The following is a 25075-nucleotide window of genomic DNA, read 5'->3' on the forward strand; positions in this document are numbered from 1 at the left end:
ACAATAAAAAATACCTTCAACTTATGATTCCCAATGCAATAGTAAAAAAATAAATATAAAATTAACTATTCATCAAGACAGGTTTTTAATATAATGGGTTTGTTTTTCCAAATAAAACTATTCAATTTTAAAGTTTCTCTGGAGCCACATATATCGGTATTTATTACCAATATTTCAAATGTATTACCAACAGCCACAAGGAAGAGAAGAGAAAGTGGTTTGCTTATATTAAGTTAGTCCAGTTTGGTTTGCAGTGGATGATAAAGTAATCAAATCCGCTATGAACGTACTTTGATCTTCTTTCTTATCTTTTTTAATATTGGTACCTGTTTTCATTTCTTAATTCAAATGTTAAAAGCTCCCAATCTTCCAATAGCGTACGTAAGACCCAACCTGCGGGTGTCCGACGTCATTACGCACATGCGTGCGAGTTGTGGGCGGAGTGTTGCAGTCGGTCAGGAAGAAGAGGCGAAAGGCGGACACAAAATACCGAACGGTAACGTTTCTGTCTTCTTATTAAGCTTTTTATCTTGCTTCCGTTGCCGTTTGTGGCCACATATGTGTTATGGGAATGTGATGGATTCAGGAGCTAGAGTTGTAGAAAATATTGTCTCGCACTGCCAGTGACGTAAACCACTGGAAACACACTTGGCGTTGATGCTAGCTGCTGTTAGCTGGTTTGACAGGCCCCGAACTAAAGTGAAGAGTGTAAGGTATTTGAGCAGGAAAAGAAACAGAGCAGCGACATGTCTGTGTACACCATTTTCAACTTAAGAAAGACAGTGTCTCTGTTTAAACGTAGAGTCTTTTATTTTTCCTAAATGTACCTGATGGGCTTGAGTATTGTAACGAAAACATAAGGAGAACCAGCGTTATCTGACTTACTTCTGCTTAACAGAAGGAACTGCTGAGGAAACCTACCAATCATACGTGTTGTAAAAGCACCACACTCAAAGTTTCAATCTCATTGACCCTGTTAGTTAATCAGTGATGGAAAATGTTAGGGTGCAGTTATAGGAGGAGAGTGATGACTTTAAATGTGTAACTTAACGGTTAGAGTTTGACCGATTAATATGGCCAATTTCACTATTTTTAAATAACTGCCATTGACTGTTTATCAAGTTAAGTTGGTTTTACTTTTTTACAGTTTACACAATTAGAAGTTTACACATTTTCGTTCTCATAAACTTGATTGTAAAGTGGATTTGAGAGTTCAGTTGACTTGACATTTAACTTTTTATTTTCTATTTTAACAATTATTAAAATAGTTTATTAATTATTTTACTTATGATATGCTAGTGCACAGTAGTGTAGACATGTAAAAATGCTGGTTGGAAAAAAAAAACATTAAGTTGAGCAGTTAAAGTTGTTATTTGTATCATTTGTTATCATTCAATTATCAAACAGAAAATAAAAATTGCCAAACAAATCACTCAGTATTTATATATCAGCAGACAGTTTCTGATTTCTAAAGATGAGCAACTTTAATTAAAATTGGGGCATTCAAATAAAAAAAAAAAAAAAACAACTTAGAGAATCCAGATAGATATATCCAGAAATAGTAGTTTTATGGTTCAGGCCAATATGTATTTAATTATTTCAACTGATTGAAATGTAGTTACACTTTAACAATAATGTTAGGTATATTATAAATAAACACTGCCAAAAGTAGCTAAATTCTGTTTTCTCATAACAAGGCAAAAACTGAAATAGGCCTACCTAACAGAATTTAAATAAAGCGCTAATGCACAGTGCCGTGTAAAAGTTTCAGGAAGGTGAGGTTCAGGAAAAATGCTGTAAAGTAAAGGTCTTTGCACACCAGAGACGTTGCATGGGACGAAAATGCGGATAATTCGGATGCAGATTACGATGCACCTTTCTATGCACATCAAGTGCGATGCAAAGAAACAAATACATTATGAGGACGAGGGGGATAAAATCGCATTACGGTCTGTCTGCGACCAGAGCAGGCTTCACACACACAATCTGCCACCATGCCACCAAAAAATAAGTCCCAATTTTGCACGTATGAATATAAAATATAAATTGTAATAGTTAGCTAATAGTGAGCTAATGATGAAACATTTTAATCAAATCAATGTCTGGTATAACACCCAACCTGTGGCCGATCAGAAGAAAATTGAGCTTAGGGTACCCAATCCCCATTGCTCAGTGTAAATTGGATCTCAGCTTTGAGGGGCAACATCTAGTGCCAGTCCCAAGCTTGGATAAATTGGAGGGTTGGAAGGGCATTCGGTGTAAAAATCTCTCCCAGGCAAAGATTTCAAAGAAGCCTAGGGTTTCAAGATGTGCTATTCAAGGTCTTTTGAAGAAGCACAAAAAACGGGCAATGTTGAGACCATGGACGCAGTGGTCGACCAAGGAAACTTAGTGTGGCAGAAGCATCTGAAATGCAAAGATGAAGCATTCTTGCCACAGCATTTCTTTTCCATACAAACTTTTGCACAGTAGTGCACATCTTAATCTAATGTGATTGATAATTTCAGCAAGAAATGTAAATTATATTTCCTTTTTTCCCCTTTTGCTAATTTAACAGTGTCTCCAGATTAAAAACTCTATCTTCATTTCTCAGTTCAGAACAAAGTTACTTCAATGACTCTGAGTCCAGATTCATGATTTGTCGATTTGTCGTCATGTGGTGAGGTTTATAAATTGACACTAGTTTATTGCTAACATGACTGGGTTCTGGGTTCTACACTCTTTTTTTCTCCTAGATGGCAGCCATCAGGAAGAAGTTGGTGATAGTTGGTGATGGAGCGTGTGGGAAGACATGTCTGCTCATTGTCTTCAGCAAGGACCAGTTCCCAGAGGTCTACGTCCCCACTGTGTTTGAGAACTATGTGGCAGACATTGAAGTGGATGGGAAACAGGTGAGACATATGTACAAACACAAACTAAAGGCCAGTGTCATGCTAGTGGAAAAGTGGCTATAGTTTCAATAAAGTAGACTGCTGCTGGATCCAAAAGAGCCAATGTGTGGAACAGTATTTCTTTGTATTTAATATCAAATAGTTTGATTCTAATTGTATTTTTACAATGTTTGTTTTGTCTTTAGTATACTTTAATGTATTTTAACAATGTAAATCCGCCTCAGGTCGTAAATAATAGTTAAATCATTTTACAAAAACAATTCCAGTGCATATTAATCGTGCTCTGGCCTGTGTCACGATGTCCGGGACTGAACAAAGTGATAAACTTGAGCATGTCAGTCTCCTCTCCTCAATGAATCTGACACAGCAGCTTGTTAATACATTGATAATAAGTAATAAATGCTAATGGTGACGAATAAATAACTAAAACCTGCTTTGTCGTAATATTTATTAAATTGTAAAAGAAAAACACCCGATCGCCTTCATTTATTCACATTTCTCATAACGTTTTCATATCGTACGGTTCCCTGACAGTAGCGCTGTTCTCAAGATGCCACATGGACGCGTTTTGTTGTGCTCGTACATGTGGTGACATCACTCTGGGAAATAAGATTTTTCTTTTCTTTTTTTAGGAGGGTTTTACAAAAATTAAACTCCCATGAGTTTTCCATTTAACCTTTACTAATAACAGTTTAAAATTGTTTGTTTTAAAATGTGATATTAATTACCATTAACATTTTTTTCACATGTTAGAGACTCTAAACTTTGAATTATATCTGTGCAACTCTCCATTCACATAAATGTGGCCTCTCAGGTGGAACTAGCACTTTGGGATACAGCTGGACAGGAAGACTATGACAGACTGAGGCCTCTCTCCTACCCTGACACTGACGTTATCCTCATGTGCTTCTCTGTAGACAGCCCTGACAGTTTAGGTACAGTCACCCCTCAATATTGAACACCTTTCATGATTAGGTTAAGATTGATGTAGGTTGCTAATTGCTGCACTTCTTCCCTCTACTCTCTGAAGAGAATATTCCAGAAAAGTGGACTCCTGAAGTAAAACACTTCTGTCCAAATGTTCCCATCATCCTGGTGGGGAATAAGAAAGATCTGCGCAATGATGAGCACACCAGACGAGAGCTTGCCAAAATGAAACAGGTCAGTCTTTGCTTGTAAACATACTGGAATGTACATATTTGGTTGGTACAAATCCCTAAATTAAACCCTTTCCACCAGGAACCAGTCAAACAAGAAGATGGAAAAGAGATGTCAAACCGCATCAGTGCCTATGGCTACCAGGAGTGTTCTGCCAAAACCAAAGATGGTGTGAGAGAAGTGTTTGAGATGGCAACAAGGGCAGCGCTGCAGGCCAAAAAACGTGGCAAGAAATCCCCCTGCACTCTGTTATAGGCTCCTGGAGGAGAAGTGGGAGCTGCACTCAAGCACATGGAGAGGGCAGATTCCGACGAGATTTGACCAACGGGAGAATTTTGGGGAGGACTCAGAAAAGTTTTGAGAATACTCTATTTCTCATCAGCCAGTTATCCTCCACAAATTAAAGCAGGTCTAAAATGAATCGATAGACTTCTACACATGTCTTTTTCCTGTACATTAGGTTATGTGCCATTTTGCTTGCATCTTATTAAAAACTTCCTCTCATTGGCTTGGCTCCTTCAGGCCCATTTTCTGACTCAGGCACTATGCAGGGTTTTGCCTAAAACTAGATTGTACAAGATAATTTTCCATAATGAATTACTTAAACTTAAAGGGATAGGTCAGATATTATGAAGTGTGGATGAGTGATCATATAATATCCTTATCCACTCAGTTGAAGTTGTTGATCCACTGCTGCCTTCATTAGTAACTTCAAATCGGATCTTTTTTGATTTTGGCTTCAGAAATCCATTGTTTGAATCCTTTGTTTTGGTTTTACCTATGTGATGACAAATTAACTCAGTGAGGCAGCAGTAGACCATCAGCTTATGTACCCGTGAGCTAAAAGTCCTGATTCTCTATGGACTTGTTTTTCCTTGCGTCTCTGCTGGCAGCCGTGCTTCTTCATACAACCACACTTCAAAAAGCCTGAACTATCGCTTTAAGTATGTGTGTGTGTGGGTGTGTGTGTGCACAGCTCTATGGTGGTTTGTTTTTTCCATTGCAGGTCTGCATGCAGTGAATATGTGTATATTAATGCGAATGTGTAGTAACAAACTGTTATGTGTCTACGTACTGTATCCATGGAGAATGTGTCACTGACCTAACCCCCCCCCCCCCCCCCCCCCCTGTCCATGCCGAAGTTTCCCCTGATGAGCAAAATTTATGGCTCAAGTGTATAATGGAATTAACAGCTACTCAGTGATATAGAAACATTCACTTTACTGGAAAATGTTGTACTATAGCTAGAGGCACAGTCAGGTGAAAAATATTTAGAGATTCTTTGGAACTTTTTGCTTAAACCAGAGATTCAGTGGATTGTGTTAATAATCAGTGGGTCAAATCATGAGTGGTGTAGTCGAGTTAAATATTCTTTTATGTAGACAATAGGCTTATCTTATTACTGTTGTTTATTATGTACTGTATGTCTTACAAGGCTTTGTAAAGACATTTTAATGATGTGTATTCCATTTCATGTGCATTACTTTTTACGCAATTCTCCCATTTTATGATATTGTCATTATTGAACTATAACTTTTTATTGTCTTTAATTTTTTTCTCAGTATTTTTTATCATTAGACCTGATACTGGCGTTATGATCTGCATATGTCAGTTAAATGATAAAATGTAAGCATAGTATTATTTTGTTTGATTAATTGAGCTTGCCAAGCCTGGGGTGCAAAGGTTGAAAGATTTTTGGGATTGGCCACTATGGCCCTTTTTTCTGTACTGTGACAAGGGGTCTTTCTGGATTTCTTTTTCCAAATAAAGCTTGAGTTAGGGGTTTCTGTTGTATGGTAGTTATTTTTCTTGATCCACTCAATTATTTAAAATGACAACCAAAGAAAGTACTTGGAGTGCACCTCTGCCAAAGGCTGTTTTCCACAGTGATCCATGCAACATGCAAGTTTAACTGTTATGATTATAAAAAAAGGCTTGGGCCATTACATACATTCCCAGGGAAATCCATCCAAAGCTGTATTAATATATAATAAAAATAATTATGTGTGTGTATGTTTATATGTATACGTGTATTTATACACACACACACATTGGTGCTCGCATACTTCAATAGAGACGGTGATTGGACGAGATAACAGGGCCGACCCAAACTAACAGGATGTGTGTGTATATGTATACATGTATGTATATACAAACACACACACACATATATGTATGTACTTGGATATATACGTATATATGTGTGTGTATGTACATATACGCGCACACACAAACACACACACTTCCTGTTAGTTTGGGTCGGCCCAATTGTCTCGTCCAATCACAACCTCCATTGAAGTATGTGAGCACCAATTAAATTCCAGAGTTAGATATTAGACCCGCCTACTTAATATGATGTTCTGGCCATTTTACACTTACTAACAGAAAAATAAACACTATCGTATCTCGGTCTTCTACGTGCCTTTTTAACAGCGACTCACAGTTACATGGGACACTGGTAAGTCTTTATATAACTGTTCACACAAATGTAGTTTGTTGGTTGCCGTTTGTCATGACCAACAAACGCTTCTCTGCCCCTGCCCTGACTCGATAGCCAACCCCAGGTTAGCATAGTTTAGCATATCTGCTAACAGACATGACCACCACACGTCATTGTTGATTTGTCCTTTTTTCTCTTAAGTTTGAGCAACTGCACTGCGCACTCGAAAACGTATGTCTATTAACAGTGAGTGACCATTTCCATATCAGTCGGTGACTGATAATTGGAGTTACCGATCAGTTATGATGAATAGTTTGGAAAGCAGCGACTACAGAGTCAAAGTTGGAGAAGTCAATGTACACCTGATGACAGGTAAAGGAACGCATTGCATATTGGGTAACGTGTACTATACGATTTGACTTTGTGTTTCTTAAGGGCAAAGAATGTCCACAGTTGACTTTGATTCCTCTTTGAAATCAGATATAAAGGACAGAGACAAGGACGAGTGACAATTGGTCAACATGGATTATGACCGGAGGTGAGTTGACTATTTATTCTAGTCCCTACCCCTCACTATCATTTTATATAAATGTCATCAATTTAAACGTCCAACATCCATACCATTTCGTGTCAGATAGTTGTCAGGGAGGTGACAGTGGATGGAAGGTGATGTGCATCCCTGTACAGATGTTCTAATGTCATTATTATTGTCATTATTATTTCAGATACACATCCTGAGAAGAGATTAGTTGTTAATATTGTTTATTATTGGTTATTATCACTGGATGGTATTTTCGAAAAAGACTAAAGTTGTACCTGATCTGAATGCTTCACAAAGCTCAGGTGACATCTGGCAAAGAGGTGTGAGCCACTACTCGTGATGAAAGTGTGAATAAGGGCTGCACATACCTGAAATGCTGTACGTTGTGGCTACATGGTAAATGCTTTAGCAAAACTCTGTTATTAACAGTTAAGTTGTGTTAAAGGGATTTAAAATATAGGACTGATATTGGTAGTGGCAGATGCACACAGTGATATTGAGCCATACCTAATTTTGATACCTGAACTTTGTGTATTTGCTAAGGCTGGGCAATAATTCAAGAACAATATAGGATTTCAATAGAATTTAAATTAAAATCTTCTAGGGCTGGGTGATTATCATTACAATATACTTATTTTTTTTATGTAATCTGATATCGCTTTCGATCACCATAGAAATCAAATCAATATTTCCGCAAGGCTGGGTGATATGGCTTATAAATAATATCTTTATTTTTAGGCTATTTAGTATTTAGTGTATTTCACTAATCTATTCACTATAATACTTATCAGTTACAGTATCAATTATTATCAATGCAAAGTCTTTAAAACCCAGAAAAGTCATCACAGATACCTTATCATGATATGACAATATCCAAAATCGTAATATTCAATGTTATCTTGTCTTATCACGTCACAATATGGATAACGTTTGCATATATTGCCCCGCCTTAAAAGCAATATAACTAAGATTAAATATACAGTGCTTAACAAATTTATTAGACCACCACTCAAAGCCACAGCTGCCCTAAATTAACTGCATTGGAAATGATCAAAATCATTTCTTATGTGTCTGCAATGGTTAACACCAGTATGTAGAAGCTCTTTAACCAAAATATTTTTAATGTTGAAATATAAATTATTATTGTTATCTATAAATTTTCAAATGTACTGTTTTTTCAAAAAAATAGTAAAGGACATTATTATTTCTTGATTATGATGTCAAATTATAGTCATTTCCTGGACATAAAAATAAGTTTTAGTGGTTGAATGTTATACTAAAAAAGGTGAATTCAATTTGTTATTTGTCAAATAAATAACAACAACATTTTCAGTTTTAAATATGTTTTTGAATAATTTCTAAAATATTTATGTTTTTATGACGGGTCGTCCAATACATTTGTTGAAATAATGTTAACACAAATTTCTCTTACAGTTGCAACAATGAAGATGTTATCATTGGCTAATTTTTGCATATGGCTTCAATAAAGTTGTGTGGAAAGGTACACGTGTGTCTGAATAGAAAAAGCAGAAGTAAAAGTGCCATGGTATATTGCCAAATTCCTGACATGTTAGCTAGCTCTGGCTAATGCTGCACTTACATGGATTCTTTTCTTCTTTACTCTAAAAACAGAACATCCTATTGTTGGTACAGTATAACTGCAGTTTTGGCTTGATATCCAGTAATATCGATTATTATAAAGTTGAAGGAATGCACTATAAAGGAGTGGTATTGGAGAAATGCATAGATTTGCATAGTCAGAGATGCCTCATCTCAGTGTTTCATAAACTTAATATATATATGAAGATCTACTTTTTAAAGATGGCCAACTATCATGACCCAAATCACAAAATAGATAGTGAGTGACAGAGCAAATTTGTACCCAAAAGATTCTCCTGTGGGTCCTTAATCAATCTTTGGGAACCACTGCCTTGTCCAACATTTTTAGCAGTATCAAAGACATTGTGTTGATAACATAGAGACAAATAAACATGATATCTTTAATGGTCAACAGGGGTGGCAGAGGTGACCGCATGGGCCGCTATGGCAACACCCAAAATGATCACAACTTCCGGGACATGGACTACAGAGGCTACGATGAAGAGGCAGGAGCAGAATTTGATGTCACAGCAGAAGGGGGCAAACCATGTGGCCGTGATGAGCAATCACTGGGTGCCCCTGACTTCTCACTGGGTCGTCTCCAAGATTGCCTGGGGTTTCACAAGAGAAGTGATGGGAGTGAGGACATTTTGGATGAGGGTAACGGGTTTGTGTGGCCCACTTGCTCTCAGCTGCAACCTGATCTAGCCAATCCAATGCTCCAGAGGGGCAAGGAAGGATCCAGACGGGAGTTTGATCAGTTACAGACTGCCCTGCAAGTCGAGGGACGAATTGGGAGAGGTTTTCCTGGGACTGGTACCCCTTACTCAGGCAGTAACGAGGGCAGTTGGGATCGTGGTAGTGCGCTTTCTGAAAAGATAGATCACAATACAGCAAGACAGAGAGAGGAGGACAGATTCCCTCATGTGGCAATGAAGAGGAGGGTAAGATGTACACATTTCACCCCCTTTGAGAGGGCTGACAAGTTTTTTTGTTGTTGTCATTGTTGCTCTTCTTAATTTGTGTCTGTTGTGTGCAGGCTTTCTCAGTAGGGCCAGAGGAGCATGGTTGTGGGAATGTTGGTCCAGACCTAACCCACGATGAGATGGATCAGCGGGACCAAGATTACCGTGCAGATCTTGACCATAACCAGAGGCCGAGTAACATCATAATGCTACGCATGCTTCCCCCCAATGCCACGGCTAATGAGGTATGCACATGTCTCCCATACATGTTTTCTCTGGCTGTTGGTAATTGGCTGAGATCATGTTATGTTGTGTTTTTCCAGATTTTTAGCTTTTTATTTTGCTAATATAAATTTGTGCCTCCTTGTGAATTTAACTTGTATGAATAGAAATTCTCATCTATTATGTTACATACATTGAGTTTGTCTCTCCTGACTCCTTTTTCTCTTACACATCATCTGACACATTGTTGGTTAGTAGGCATGGGCAATATCCAAATTTTAATATCGCGATATCAGGTCGCCTAAATTGTGAAATTTGGAAGCGGAGGGAGGACTAGAAGAATAACAGGACTTTAATTGTAAAAATACAGAAAAAGAACAGGACCTATTAAATTAAACTATAAAAGAGGAACTTCTTCCCTGATATTTTACATTTAAATAAAAAAATGTAATTGTTCAATGATAATTTGTTTTATTTGGCTGTGTTCTTGGCCAGAAAGACAAGCATGTCAAAGATGTCCTGCCATGAAAAGAATCCGAAAAAGAAAAAGAAATCTACATGATGTAAAAAGTGGTTGAAATATCTAGTTCGGTTATTCAAATTATATAAATAATCAACTTGATTGTGATCTCACAATAATACTAAATTCATTTTAAATTAACAAAATTCAAATATATATACATATTCATGGCTACATTTCCCTGTGTGAATAAATACAGCTGGCCTTATTAGGCTGTAACGACAGCATTAGCTGAAATTAGACAAATTTAAAAGCAACATTGACATAACTCATTTCATTTTATAAGCTTTATGTACATCCTTCTCATTGTGCAGCAGATGGGGCCATTTTGCGTCTTCAGAGATTGAAAGGTTCAAAGTGATGTAATTTAAGCAATAAAACCTTAAAATCTACTTGGTCTCCTTGAAAATGAAAACACACCAGTCCCTCACATCATGCTGTGTGGATCGTTGCAGCTGTATGTGGTTTGATTTGTTTGACTAGCTCCACTTCTGCTTTCTTTTACACCGCTCCCGCTGGATAATGTTGTAGTCCAGGAGAGAAGTCCCATGCCCGAAAGTTTCTCTAACTTCCTTTTTCAACAGAGTTGATGTTGACCTACATTAATTAGGATGCTGCGTCCTCCATCTTTTTTTCTTGAGTCCATTGTCATGCCGCAACATACACACCTGTGCGAAATTTGTCATGAAGTATCAGCTGGTAGGCTGATGACAGTCAATTAAAAAACAACCCTGCTCTGCAGTAGCTCTAGTAAAACCCGATGATGCATTTGCTTTGTTAGACTGTAATAATGTCTCTTTTTCACAGATAAGGGCACAGCTTCAGGAGCAGGGGATTCAGCCAAGAGAGGTTCGCCTCATGAGGAACAAATCATCAGGTGAGAACTCACACATTGCCCTGATTTTTTTTTTTTTCTTGCATCCATCCCTAAACTGCTCAGATATTTTTCATTTCTGTTTTGGGTAGGGCTGTCACAATAATCGCAAAAATGAAAAGCCGTGGTATGAACGAGGCTATTGCAGAGGACGACAAGATACCGCACTATCGCACATGACGTCACCCCGTTTTAAGACAGTTGTCAGACAGAAAAGTCTCATCGTTTCTGTGGCTAAACAGGTGCTGTGTCTCTTTAAGAGCACCTTTGCGTGATGTGCTGCAACAACATAATATTATTGTGTCACTTCCTTGTTAGCTTGACACTGCGCTGTGTCTACTACTGGCTGCTCTCTACTACTGGCTGTGTAACTGTGTATATTCTCGGGATGCACTGATACTGATACCAGTCTCGGGTATGGAGCCCTATGCTGCCCTCGTGTACTCGTATTTGTATTCATAAAACTACTCAATAAGCAGATGTGTCACAATGTTGTTGCAGTTTGAAATTACTTCAAGATAATCAATGATTACAAAAGTATAGCAGACTACGACCTGTGCTCTGCTAGACTGTCAAGAGGAGGAGGTGAGAAGTAGCTCGTTTAAAACAAGATATTTGATAAAACATCTAAAGAACCGACAACAAATGATTCGCCACTAGAAAAAAAGGGGAAAAAGAGTAATGAATTGGGCTGAGATGTCTTTGTCTAGCAAATGTGTTTTTATCTGGATGTAAAAACACACAGAAAAGCTCTGACATGTTATCTAAAATTCCTAAAGAGCAAAATTAGAGAAGGAGAGCAGAAAGAGGAGCAGACTCCTGCAGGTAAAGTCGAAGAGGGAGAGAGAGGGTGGAGGACTGCTGTTCTGTTTATGTGCACTATGTCGTTGAACTCCCACCACAATGGTGAAAATGTTGCTTCTCTACATGTTACCGTAGTGTTTACGTTAATATTCGGTACAAACACTGATGACTTGAGCGGGAAGACCAAAATTGTGTGTGTGTGCGTGCGCGCGCGTTTGAAACGGCTGCAGTGACCACGCCCCCACAGCCTCAGAGCAGAGAATGAAGCTGAAGCTTACATATTTTCAAAGCAAATTTTTAAACAGTGACTTACTAACACACTTTTCTGTGGGGTGACAAAGTCAGAAGTAAACATTTTTATCAGTTTACAGGGTCTTTGTTATTCGTTTAACTCTAATTCATGTCTATCTCTTCCTGTACTCACCTAAAAATGTGGTTTTCCATTCCAAACGAGGCTATCTTCTAAGTAGTTTAACATATCTGGATGTAAATAAAAGCAGAAATACTGATTTCTTGTTATACATGCATAGCCGTGCATAGATACCTGCTTTAATTCTTTGGTCTGCTGGTGTCTGCATCCTTGCTTTAGCCGACAGAGCAGAAAAAAACCCATACACAAATTGACATCTAAGAAGTGCATCGATGTCGGGATAAAAACAGTGCAATGAGTTTTTCATCTATGCCACTGAGAAAAGCTGTTTCCCATCACTGCAAATCTAAAAGTGTGCCACTTTTTTCTTTCATTTCATGCCAAAAACAGACAAGAAAAGAGCATTATCTTTTCTTTTTTATGAAACAAAACATTTCTTAAAATGTTTCAATAATCTCAGTCCTGATGACTTCAGATAGTCATTGGCCAGTTTTGGACCAGGTGTTTTCACATAAACTCTATTCCGGTCATTGTTTAAATGGATGTTTAATCTATTGTCTATCTATCTATCACAGCCACTTTGACCTCTCACACCACATCACACAAGGGTTGTGTTACTCTAGCTGCGCACATCCTGAAGGATTCCTGCACTCTTAAAAATTGTTGTTTACTTAAGCTTTAAACAGAAAAAGTCTGAGGTGGAACATTGAAAAATATGTCCTGTACCTCAAAGTATATTAAGCATAAACATGTTAATACATAAGAAACCTTTGTTACATTGATATTGAAGACTGTAACAGTGCTGGTCAGTGCAGGCATATGACCAGTGGATTCATTCTGACAATGAGAAAAGGAAAAGGTGCGCTGTTTTTCTGCTTTTGGTTTACGTGCAAGAAAAAAAAAATCATGGCATGATCTTATTTGTTTTGTTTTTTTGGATTCAAAAAGAAAGATGAACTACCAGAACATGAGCAGGTTGCAAACTCACTGCAAGGGGTACACTTACAGTACATTATCCTGCTCTCTCTCTCTCTTTCACTCCTATAATCACCATTTCACTCTCATTTTAAGATTAGAAACTCTGTATTAAATGCTTGAATAAGTATATTTTCTGATTGAATACAATGTTTTGTTGTTTTTTAACCAAAGCTAAATGGCGTCAGCTGTAGTGAGTCATTGACATGAAATTGAGCTTTTAAAGATAAAACATTCCACCATCTCAGTGCTACATATTTCAGACTCTGCTCTCTGCTGATGAGTGGGTAGGATGTACGGTCCCCTCTTCCCTTTTCCTTGACACTGTTGAGATACTGTTTTTCCTCCCGCAATTACAGAGAATTGGACACTGGTTTTCCAACCAGCTGTTATTTCTCAGGGAGAGAGGAAGAACAATTTTTTTTTTTATTAGTGCTGATACAGGGTCTCTCTGTCCTCTGTACATGAAGCACTAACCCTCACTACGTTGTTGTCATGTTGTTGTTGTTGTTTGGTTACCATGGCGCTGGGCGGTGTCCAGGTCAGAGCCGAGGATTCGCCTTCGTCGAGTTTAATCACATACAGGAGGCCACCTGCTGGATGGAGACCAACCAGGTCACTCTTCCCATACACAGACGCACATCTATATACACCTATATACATGCATGCAGTGGGACATATGGGTTTGAAGGAAAGTTTGGGATTTTTGAAGTTGGGTTGTATGACTAGTGATATGTATACGTAGTCAGTGTGTCGACAGTAACAGGGTTAGGCAGGTGTTGTTACCAGGAACAAGAGATAAAACAGATTTTTGACACTTATGAAAAGCCTCACCTAGAGTAATCTACATCTTAAGTTTGTACCATCTTTTTTATATATATACCTTGCTGTTCGACAGCCATTTCTAACAAGAAACTGAAAGGAATGTGACTTTGTAAAACACTCGCACCCTGCACTAAAGTCCACTGACAAAAACAGCGGTTATTGCTCAAATGATGCTGCCTTATTCAGTAAAATTGTGTTATTTGTGATGGATAAATCTGAACAGAGGCTTTTTTAAGTCATAAAATAAGACAATTGAACTTAATGATTAAGGTAGCACTCGACCAGCAACTCCTGTGTTCTGTGAGGTAAAACTTCTGTTTTTGACAATGAACTTTGGTGTGGGAGGTTCTTTCGTTTGTGAAAAGAGTACAGTAAGATAAAGCAGTGAATATATTCTTAGGATAGCATACACTTAGCCTAATGTAGATTTTACTTTTGTTAATTGGCTAAAATTGTTTCTCTTGTCCCGGGTCACAGTCAGGCTGAGTTTGTGCCTGACCCCAGCTGCTTCTCTGCACATGTAGCCCACCTACTTTAAAAATCCTGAACTATCACTTTTAATATCAGGATACATTTCTGTTTAATATTTTTGTTCCTGAGGTTCAGTAGATGGATCTTTAACCTTTGAGAGAAAATTTGATTTCTACTTGAAAGATAAAAAGTCAAAATAATGATTTGTTGTTGTGAGGCCACATTTTCTCATTTAGTACCACACAGGCCCCTCTTTCTTTAGCATAATGTTCTCATTCTCGTTCTAAAGTTTACGGTATCACCTCCTGGATATTACTGATAGTTTGAATATAATTTTTCACCTTCTTTTGTATGTTGAATCCAAGGGGTCATCTGCCATTAATACTTATTTAGGAAGGTGCCATTGTCTGTTTGGGAGACAGGTGGCAACAGTGGGATGAGATGTGTGCAAAAGGTTCCCCTTAAGGGGGGAGGGATAACACGATTGAACAGAACACACTGTGTCCTTAAAGGTGGACACATACACTACATATACACCATCACAGTCTGTCCCAATTTCCTAAAGGTTGCAATTCTCTGGTGTCCTCTTTCTTTCAGCCTCAATTCTCCTTCCTCTTTCTCTCTGTCCCTCTCGTCCCTTTCACTCTTTCTCATCTCTTGTGAGATGAGGCCTTTCTCTGGCATGTGTGGCCTAATTAACACTGATAATCATACTTTGTTTCCCCCCTCCTCCTCCTTTCTTTCTGTCTTTCTTTCAGGGAGTGCTACTGATTCTGGGACAGAGGGTTTTGATGCACTACAGTGACCCCAAACCACGTGCCAATGAGGACTGGCTTTGTAACAAGGTTGTGTGTGTGTGTAAATGTGTGTTTATGTTAATGAGTCAATGGTGCAGGTCTTCTAACAAGAGCTCATATAACATCTCAACAGTGTGGTGTGCAAAACTTTAAAAGGAGAGAAAAGTGCTTCAAATGCAGTGTTCCTAAATCAGGTACAAGTTGACCCATCTACTCGAATCATATTTTACTGTCACACCGTTCTTTCCCACCATGCAGTAATGTACAGAACAATGAAATATTGTGTTTCCTCAGAGGCTGAGCTAAAGTTGCCCCAGTTGCCAAGGGATTTGCCTGTTGGTCTCCAAAAGGATGGAGCTCAAGGTTTGCTGCCTTTGCCTGTACTCTACCACTCCTCTGGTCCTATTCTCACCACAGGACAAGCGGCACAGCAGGCAGATGTTGCCAATGACAGTAAGTCCCACCATGGAAATATTTATTTACAGTATTTATTATTGTGTTTTATTTATTTTGTTGAGTGCTTATTTTATATGTAGATTTCATAAATGTTATTTCTGATGGATTATGGCAGATTTGAGATGATATTTATCACCTGAGCTATAACTAGCTGTATATTATGTGGTATGTGAATTGTTAGCGAGGCACTGTGTAGAATGTTGGGGGGGTCTATCTTCAGAAATGGCACAAAATATGCATTACTTTTTCAGCTATCTTCCATAAGTCAGGTTTTTTTTTGGAAGAAAATCTACTGCAGCCATCATGGTCAGTGCCTCCGGGGTGTCAGACTCAGACACCCAGACAAACAAGCAGTAACTTCACTTTTTATGATTGCTGGGAAATGTATATGAAAAATGCATATACGGTGTGTAACAGAAGGGCAAGAAGGAGGCAGATAATCCACTGTGGCAACCCCCTGAAGGGAGAGGCCGAACGAACATAACATTCTCTCACCTTGTCTTTTAACAGCTCTGATACTCCGAAATCTCGGTCCTCATACTGCAGTGGAAGCAATTGTATCTGCTTTGGCTCCATTTGCAACACTCTCCCCCTCAAATATTCGCCTGATCAAGGACAAGCACACACATCTCAACAGGGGGTTTGCATTTCTACAGCTTTCTACCATAGTGGTAAGATGTATATACATATGAATCTGATCATTTTCATTCAGTAATATGTAGCTAACATTCGTATGTAACTTGCATGTTTTTGTATGTTTTAACAGGAAGCCTCTCAGCTACTCCAGATCTTACAGGCGCTCAAGCCAGCACTGTCCATCGATGGGAAGGCAATTGTGGTGGAATTTGCCAAAGGCTCTAAACGGTAAGAACTCACACACCGAAACGTGAGGAAACACAAGTGCACCCCACATGATTCATATTGCGCTGGGAGTGATGTTGTATACTGACGGCACATCCATCCAACCATCCCTCCATAATCTCTCCATACTTTCCGCATTCCATGTCTGCAGAGTTGCACATACATTTCAGTCACACATACGCATGGTCCACATCTGTCTGGAGTTCTTCAATATATTGCACAGGTTTCCTGTATTGAATTGATTAATCTAGACATTTCTTTTATTAAAATGTCTTAAATCAACCTTTCAGATTCTTAAAAATGTTAATACATGGCAAACTGGAGTTTATTTAACACTACACAGATCAGGATTGTGGAACCGTCATATGTTTCCGCTTGGACACTCTAGCTCCCCGTTGCTCACATTTTTCCAGTCACATGGAAAAATGTCAATTCAGCGAAAACTGGCTATTCAAGATTTCACCACTTGGCTGAAACGTGTACCAACCAATTTGTATCAGGCAATGTGCAAACATTCCCACATGTGCAGTGTGAAACATGGCCATGGTATCAATAACAATCACCAGGTATTTTCCTGTCTCCACCATGCCTCCACCCCCACCTCTGATACTGATACCAGGCCCAGCAGCAACATATCTTCAAAGAATGTATACAAATAACTTTTAAATGTAAACAAATGACTGTTACATTCAAATCATTGTCAATTGTCAATCAGCTCCACCACTCTCTCTGTGTTTCACAAAGTTTAAAGGTGCTCTCGCACATTTGCATACATACATCTGCATGTAAATAAATTTGGTAACACTTTATTTTGATAACCTATTGTTAACTCTCTATGAGGAATCAACAGGTATTCAGCTGACTATTATTCACCTGATAAGTAACATACAATTAACTAACTGCCAGTTGACTATACGTTGTGCTTCAAGAGAAGAAGTATAGATAGCATAAGTGGTTTGAGAAGATGACCTACAACAGATTTTTTCTATGGCAGTGATGTGTTCCTGGCGGATGGAAGCAGGGTGAATGCTGCAATGGTGGCCAGCACAGCCATAGCTGCTGCACAGTGGACTGTTACGCCGGTAAATCTTCTCAATGACTTAAAGCTACAGCAAGGAATACGTGTAGACACAACTCGGCTGTAATTGCTAACAGTATATTTGTTACTTTTTACTTTCAAAAATCCTTTCCACGCTCAGACTTCTCAAAATGGATCGGGTGGAGGACAGAGTATAGATACAGCAATGTACCAGCAGGGTGCAGCAGTAACATACAGTCAAGAAGGACATGAATACTTTGAGCCAGATGGTGCAACTTTCAAGGCCCAGACAGACACCAGGATACCTGCTTTGCCCAATGCAGGAGCAGCCCTGGTGGTGACATACGCAGGAGGGACTGCAGCAGGTTGGTGTTGTGGATATAGGCCATATTAATTTACATATATGTTCTGTGTAGCTTTAGATTTAACCATCCTCGTACATATGCAGCTGCTGTTTCATCGGGGGTAGTGACGCCAGGGTCAACAATTGGGCAGCAGTCTTTCAGTCATAACCAAACTGCTCTCATCACCACAGATGCAGCCATACCTGCCACACAGGTATGTTCCTGTCACCTTCTGCTATTCCTTATGCCATTAGCATTTTGCATGTAACAGCGCTCTTTCTTCACAGGTGGAAATAGTTGGAAAACCACAGCCAGCGGCTCCCAGTCAACCTGCAACCCCAGGCACTGAACATGAGCTCAAGCAATACCGTAAGCTCTGGTGTGTGCAGTCACACCATCAAAAATTAACCCATCAATAAAAACACTGCATGAATATCATGCAAAAAAATAAAAAAGAGTGAAATATAGCAGGTTCTACACCGTATAGAGCCATTAGTTCATAAATGTGCTCCTATTCTGGCCGTTCAGGGTGATATGGTTTAAATACCTGTTTCAATAAGATGTGAATGTGAAGTGATAGGACCAATTTCTTAATTTGCCAGAACGGGTTGAATAAGAACATTTTCCTTTTGGAGTAAATCACACAATTCTCCTCAGACTGAAGCTAATTTAGATTGATTTACAATATATTTGCCACAATTACTTACTACCACTTACTAACACAGCAGGAATCCTTCCCCTCACCATTGAAGTTGACCGATTTAAAAAGTCCATGTAGAAGAACGATATGTATTCTCAAATCCCTGAAATATTCTGGTGCTGACAGATGACAACAGAATGGAATGAATGTTTAAGTTCAATGTATACAGCTGTTTAGAGCTGCTAAGATACCTAACAGGTAGAACTAAATGTTCATGTTCTTCATGAATATAGACACAAATTGAGACACTTGTCCTGTGTCTTTCACTGTAGCTGTGCCAGATGTGTCCACATACCAGTACGATGAAAGCTCCAGTTACTATTACGACCCACTGACAGGACTCTACTATGATCCTACCTCCCAGGTAAAGAGTGACGAATGTGGTGCAGTCTGATTGTTAAGGAAGCAACTTTTGAATGTTATCTTCCCTCTCACATTTTTTTTCCTGTGTCTTTACTCTTTGCAGTACTACTTCAACCCTCATACTCAGCAGTATATGTACTGGGATGGAGAGAAGCACACCTATATTCCTGCTGCTGGCCAGTCAGACACTGAAGGTGTTGCCATGAGCGACACCTCGGTGCCGTCAGACTCTCCATTTGCCTCTCTGGGCAGCAAAGAGAAAAAGGACAAGCTCAAGAGTAAAACTGCTCAACAGGTACATACGAGACATGGCCAATTATTTAATTCAGACTGTGTGGTCTGGTTCCCTGGATTACCTGCCTGTCATTAAAGGACCTGCCCACGCTCTCGCAGCATGTGACTAATAGCTGTTAAGTAAGGGTGGGACGAAATATTGCTATGGCTACAACCTTGACTCATGAAATCTGATTGTAGTTGGATGACATTGCATTGTCTTAGGGCTGCACAATATATTGTAAATATCCGTTCATCAAAGGATTGTTGTCTGGTGGTGCCAACACCTCGTGCAAGACAATCCAGACTCTTTCCATGTGTCGTGGAATGACCTACAGAGTGCTACCAGAACTGGGGCATCTCTGTCAATCTTCAAGAAGCTCTTGAAGGCCCAGCTCTTCCAAGAGCATCTTCTGTCCTAGCACTTACCCGACTCCTACATCCAGCTCCTTCTGCTCTTCGATCCACCATGGCACTCTCACCCACCCTCTATCAGTCCACTGTTCCTATTTAGTGGAGTTCTTTCCAAGACTACTTCTATGTAGCTTATCCCTCACTTGTAAGTCGCTTTGGATAAAAGCGTCTGCTAAATGCTTAAATGTAAATGTAACTCTATCGTCATCGTGATATCAACATGCACAATATGCATTATATGCAATATTGCAAACGAACACTTGCGTTAATGTCATCAGTGGCTGCGAGTGCCGGGTACTGTATGCCAGCACAGTAAACAATGAGCAGCACGCCTTACTCCCAAACTTTCACATGATCATTATTATCAACTCAGGCTCAGTGTTTTCCTTCATTTGGAGCAACACTTGTTTCTGGTCTATGTGTTTTTAGTACGTTTCTCCGTCCACCTCTCCTCACCTTTCTTCCTGCCCAGTTCTGTTTCTCGTGTGTGAACACAGATGGACTCACATGTCAGGTAAATTAATCTCTGTTGAATAAATGTAACTGTTTGACATCTGTTTCGTTGGTGTCCACAGATTGCCAAAGACATGGAGCGCTGGGCAAAGAGTCTTAACAGACAGAAGGAGAACATGCGTTCTGTGTCATCCTCCCCTGCCATCGGCTCGACATCGCTTCCTCCTGGTTACCCCAGGACACCCGGCCGCCTAGATGACTGCCGAGAGTCTGCTAGTGCTGATGCCGGCTATGCTGTGCTGGAGAAAAAGGTGGATGGTGGACCTTTTATGCTACCGTGCAAGTAACAAGTGTGTCGTCTGCATGACAGAAGGGGCTTATTAACTGACTTGCCTTATCTATCCTGCAGGGGGCACTGTCTGAACGGCCTCAGATCTATGTCGACCAGATCCGACAAAGTGCAGAAGTAAGGACATGGTCACTGCAATGTAGTTCTGTCGTTGTTTCTGTCGTTTTCTTTTGTTGTTTAGTGCTTTCACATCAAACTAAATGCAAATATTTAGCAGAAGAGTAGGGCTGGGCAATATGGGAAAATAATCCACCTTGGTTGGGGTTGTGTATGGTTCTTCCACATGCCTACTGAGGCCCCTGTTTGTTAAAGTTAATGTTTGTTCTGATGATCGACACAAATTGTCTAGAGCTGCAACTAAGATTATTTTCATGATCGATTAATCTGTCGATTATTTTCTCGATTAATCGTTTGGTGTTTAGAATATCAGAAAACCTTAAAAAATGTTGATCGGTGTTCGTCAAACCTGGAAATGATGATGTTCTCAAATGTCTTGTTTTGTCCACAAACCAAAATCATTGACTTTTCATGATTTCTTTGTTATCCAGAGCAAAGAAATTAAGAAAATATTCACATTTAAGAACCTTAAACAATCGGAAATCGTGTTTTAATCATGAAAAAAGCTTCAAACCGATTATCCGATTATCAAAAAGGTTGTCGATTAACTTAGTAATCGATTAATAATTGTTTCATCGATTAATTGTTTCAGCTCTAAAATTGTCTGAAGATGCAAAATGTATGTCCTGAAGCTGCTCGGGCAGAAATATATATAAACATGAGGAGAAAACTTCCATGTCATTCTGATAGTAATTGCTCGACACTGGGCAAAGAGGCTGAGGACTTTGGCAGAAAGCAAGTGAGACATACCCGGTATGTTTTGAAAAAATGCGTCTCTCTTTATTTCAGCTGTTGGTCACACATCACTATGAATGTAGTTAGCTTTAGCATTAGCCCCAGGCGAGTCGTTGTGGATTAGAAGGACCTGCTGTACTCACATGAGTAATGCGAGTCAATTACTCAACAACATTCAGCTGTTATTATGTGAAAGCATACAGTCATAATTCCTGTGTTTTGTCTTATTCACCAGTTCCTGTCCTCTTGTCTTTTATCTGCAGACTTCTCCTCCTCAGCAGCAGTTTCTCGTCCCGGCTTACAGTGGAGACACTGACAGTGAAGAGGAAGGAGGCGACAGAAATGAAAATGAGGGGAGGATGACAGACTGGGTTAAACTGGCCTGTCTGCTGTGTAGGAGGCAGTTCCCCAGTAAGGAAGCTCTCATCAGGCATCAGCAACTCTCTGAGCTACACAAGGTGATTATACAAGCAGCCTGACTTAAACATGACACGGTCACAGACACTGAATAAGTAATGGACAAGGAGCGTCTCTTGTCTCTTGGATGGAAAGTTTGCCTGTTTGTCTTTGTTGTCTGGTCTATCATGGTGCGTTTTCACACCAAACAAAAGTCAGCGCATCAACGCAGAGTGATGACTCTGCATGTTTTTTTACACACATGTAAATGCTCCAGACCAAAGACTCCTGAAGCTAACGCTGTTCGGAGCATATCCTGAGCAGGCCTAAATAAAGATTGAGTCCATGTTTTGGTTCACAAAGTGCTCCAGGTTTGCTTGGTCCTTCACCACATTATTTTGTTGTTAAAAGATCACATATTATTGCACCAGAATTTAAGAAGAATGTAGATCAACAGCTGCAGTTGAAAAGAGCGTGAAACTACTGCACTTTATTGACATCCAAATTATTTTATAGTAAGCAAAGATAATGAGAAAAAGAATAGATTAATAGTAAACCTATTAATATATTAGAGCCAGTGTGTGAAGTGGGGATTAAAAAATGATTACACACAAATTTTCAGTAAATAAAGATACGACAACATCTATTTATTTAATTAAATATTTATTGAAACAGCTAAAACTGGTTCACATTTTGCCAACTTGTATATTTAGATTATTTACATTTCCAACACACAAATGCACAGTAGTGAAAATGTTTAAACACTTGTTTAAAAACTCTAGACACAGGACACAAACACTGGACTCTCACAAGAATGGGTGCACATCACGTAGTGCACCCTGGGAAATTATTATTCTGGGCCATAATAATGAATTGGACAGGTAACCTAAACAGAGTGGCATCTCATGAAAAGTGCAGCACTGATTGGACCATTTCAGTGATGCAACCTAATAACTCTAATGATGTTTGAATTAACATTGTCCTCTGGATCTGTCTGTCTTCAGCAAAATCTGGAGCAGAGGAGAAGTCAACAGGAAGCTGGAGGCAAAGAGGTCAGTTCACCCTCAGGCTCTGACGGCCATAATTCGACATTATTGCAGAGTGTAATCCCATTACTTTCTACGTTATTGTTTATGTCATTGTGTTCTTTTGGTTGCAGAGATTTGCAGATGGAACTGAACCTCCCGTTTCCAAGAGGAGAATGTGCAGTCCCATGTAAGCAGCAGTGAAGTAGGAAAGGGGTGGCATACAGCAAAAAGACCTGGGTTAGCAACCCGGTTCAACCAATGGCTTTTCTCTGTACAGTTTGCATATTCCCCCCAGGTGTACTTTGCTTTTTACCAGGTTCCTCCCACAGTCCAAAAACATGCAGAGGTAATTGGACACTCTAAAGCAGTGGTCACCAACCTGGTGCCCGCGGGCACTTGGTAGCCCGCGAGCAGCCAACAAGGTGCCCGTGGGCTCATTTCACTTCACCTCACTTGCATGTATCCATATGATCACCATCATCCATATGAGTAAAATGTCCTGATATTGTTTATAAACGTGTGATAATCATTAGGAGTAAGCACTGGAATGAATGTGTATGCAATTGAATGCATAATATTCATCATTTAAATGGTAAATTGCATAAAATGTTAATATGGTAGCCCTCCATATTATTCTCTACCCTTCAGGTAGCTCTCGGTCTCAAAAAGGTTGGTGACCCCTGCTCTAAAGTGACCATAGGTGTGAGTGTGACCGATTGTTTGTCTGTGTTTGCCCAGATAGACTGCGATCTGTCCAGGGTGTACCCCACTTTTTGCCCTATGTGTCAGCTGGTATTGGCTCCCGATCACCTCATGTGGAGGATTAAGTGGTAGACAATTAATTAATGTCAAACTGAGCTATTATAGCATTGCATGTTTTTGTAAACTTCCTGTTTCATATCCTCACATGTAGAAAGCAAACTCCAGATAATGTCCAGACCCAATTTCCTGACATTTTCCAAACTTTTCTTGTCTGAAAACAGAAATGTGATTTCTGCTTTCTTTCTTTGTCTTTCTTTAGTGATGGAATCACAGGCACTAGTCTCGGTGCCAGGATGCTGCAGGGAGGTGTGAAAAAGGGGCTGCTATTTCGTAATATGCAAGTAGAGTAAGCCCTCGATCTGAATTGTCGACATCCTGACCCGGACAGGACAAGGACATCGTGTAGAAATCCACAGATGAAACTCTTCATTTTGGTTTGGACATTGCAGATGCTGTAGCAATGGGTGTCAAGATATTGCACAGAATGCACCTTTTTTTGTTTTCTTCCTGAATGATACATTTTTGCTTTTACGGAGCTTGTGCCTGATAAGCAAGATTTATGTTGTTGGGAAACTTTTGCCCCTCGGACATTGAAAGATCAGTATACTGTAGATCTGGAAGGCAGCAATTTGGATTTTCTAGTATAACTGTCTATGCACATTAGGTTTTTAATTTAATGTTTATTATGACATGATCTGTGTATTCATTTTAGAATGACCACAGTGGGAGAGACTGTGGGAATGGTCACACTAACACTAGTGTATGTGTCATTACAGGAAGAAATTCATATTGTTAATAGATTCTTATATCTAGAATGAGTTCTTTTTATGTTTGTATTTGTTTATTGTGTGATTGTGTATCATAAAGACCATGTAAATTAATGAAGAATTACACATTTTCATCATCCTTGACCATTGTTTGTCTTGTATAGACAGACAGGAAACAGTTGTTGTTTCAGCATCTCAACTTGTGTTCTTTGTAAGTTGGAAGTTTAAAAAAGAGGAATGGAACATCTTGACCTGCAGAAAATGCAAAACACATTCAGGGGAACCATGTTGCAACAGAATTAGTAAAGCAGGTGAGATGGGGCCCCAATACGCTGTGCTTTTGTTGCAAAGCACCAGTTTTTCTGGCAATGTAATTATGAACCTGTCAGTTCCACAGTACCTTGACATCACCATCAAGCCACAAAGGTACAGGAAATCCATTTTTCATTGTAGTTTGCCCTCTTTTTTTTTTTTCCTGAGTCAGGAAAGCTGGGTGAACTGCTGCAGCATATATATATATATATATATATATATATATATATATATATATATATATATATATATAT

The 25075-nt window shown here is 39.2% G+C and overlaps 2 protein-coding genes across 5 annotated transcripts; both read left to right on the forward strand.

The window, feature by feature from the left end:
• The first annotated feature begins 353 nt into the window (after positions 1-353).
• LOC131468846 (rho-related GTP-binding protein RhoA-C-like) lies at positions 354-5834 on the forward strand. The gene is made up of 5 exons (XM_058643491.1): positions 354-496; positions 2736-2891; positions 3706-3826; positions 3922-4052; positions 4131-5834. Exons 2-5 carry the CDS (start codon positions 2736-2738, stop codon positions 4302-4304), a joined length of 582 nt encoding a protein of 193 aa, XP_058499474.1. The 5' UTR covers positions 354-496; the 3' UTR covers positions 4305-5834.
• A 562-nt stretch (positions 5835-6396) lies between these two features.
• rbm10 (RNA binding motif protein 10) lies at positions 6397-24653 on the forward strand. Of its 4 annotated transcripts, XM_058643308.1 has the most exons (24): positions 6397-6507; positions 6691-6861; positions 6970-7027; positions 9045-9573; positions 9669-9839; positions 11144-11213; positions 13901-13974; positions 15414-15500; positions 15586-15646; positions 15747-15905; positions 16419-16579; positions 16675-16772; positions 17764-17851; positions 17969-18173; positions 18257-18366; positions 18440-18521; positions 19125-19216; positions 19319-19510; positions 20478-20666; positions 20765-20821; positions 21820-22014; positions 22957-23004; positions 23112-23167; positions 24002-24653. In XM_058643308.1, the coding sequence occupies exons 3-24, from the start codon at positions 7011-7013 to the stop codon at positions 24090-24092; spliced, it is 2832 nt and encodes a 943-aa protein (XP_058499291.1). In that variant the 5' UTR covers positions 6397-6507; positions 6691-6861; positions 6970-7010; the 3' UTR covers positions 24093-24653. The 4 variants fall into 4 exon arrangements, with proteins under 4 accessions (XP_058499291.1, XP_058499290.1, XP_058499293.1 ...); XM_058643307.1 differs by lacking the exon at positions 6691-6861; XM_058643310.1 differs by lacking the exons at positions 6691-6861; positions 15414-15500.
• The last annotated feature ends 422 nt before the right edge of the window (positions 24654-25075 follow it).

The sequence above is a fragment of the Solea solea genome, chromosome 11, assembly GCF_958295425.1.
Source record: "Solea solea chromosome 11, fSolSol10.1, whole genome shotgun sequence".
NCBI lineage: Eukaryota > Metazoa > Chordata > Actinopteri > Pleuronectiformes > Soleidae > Solea > Solea solea.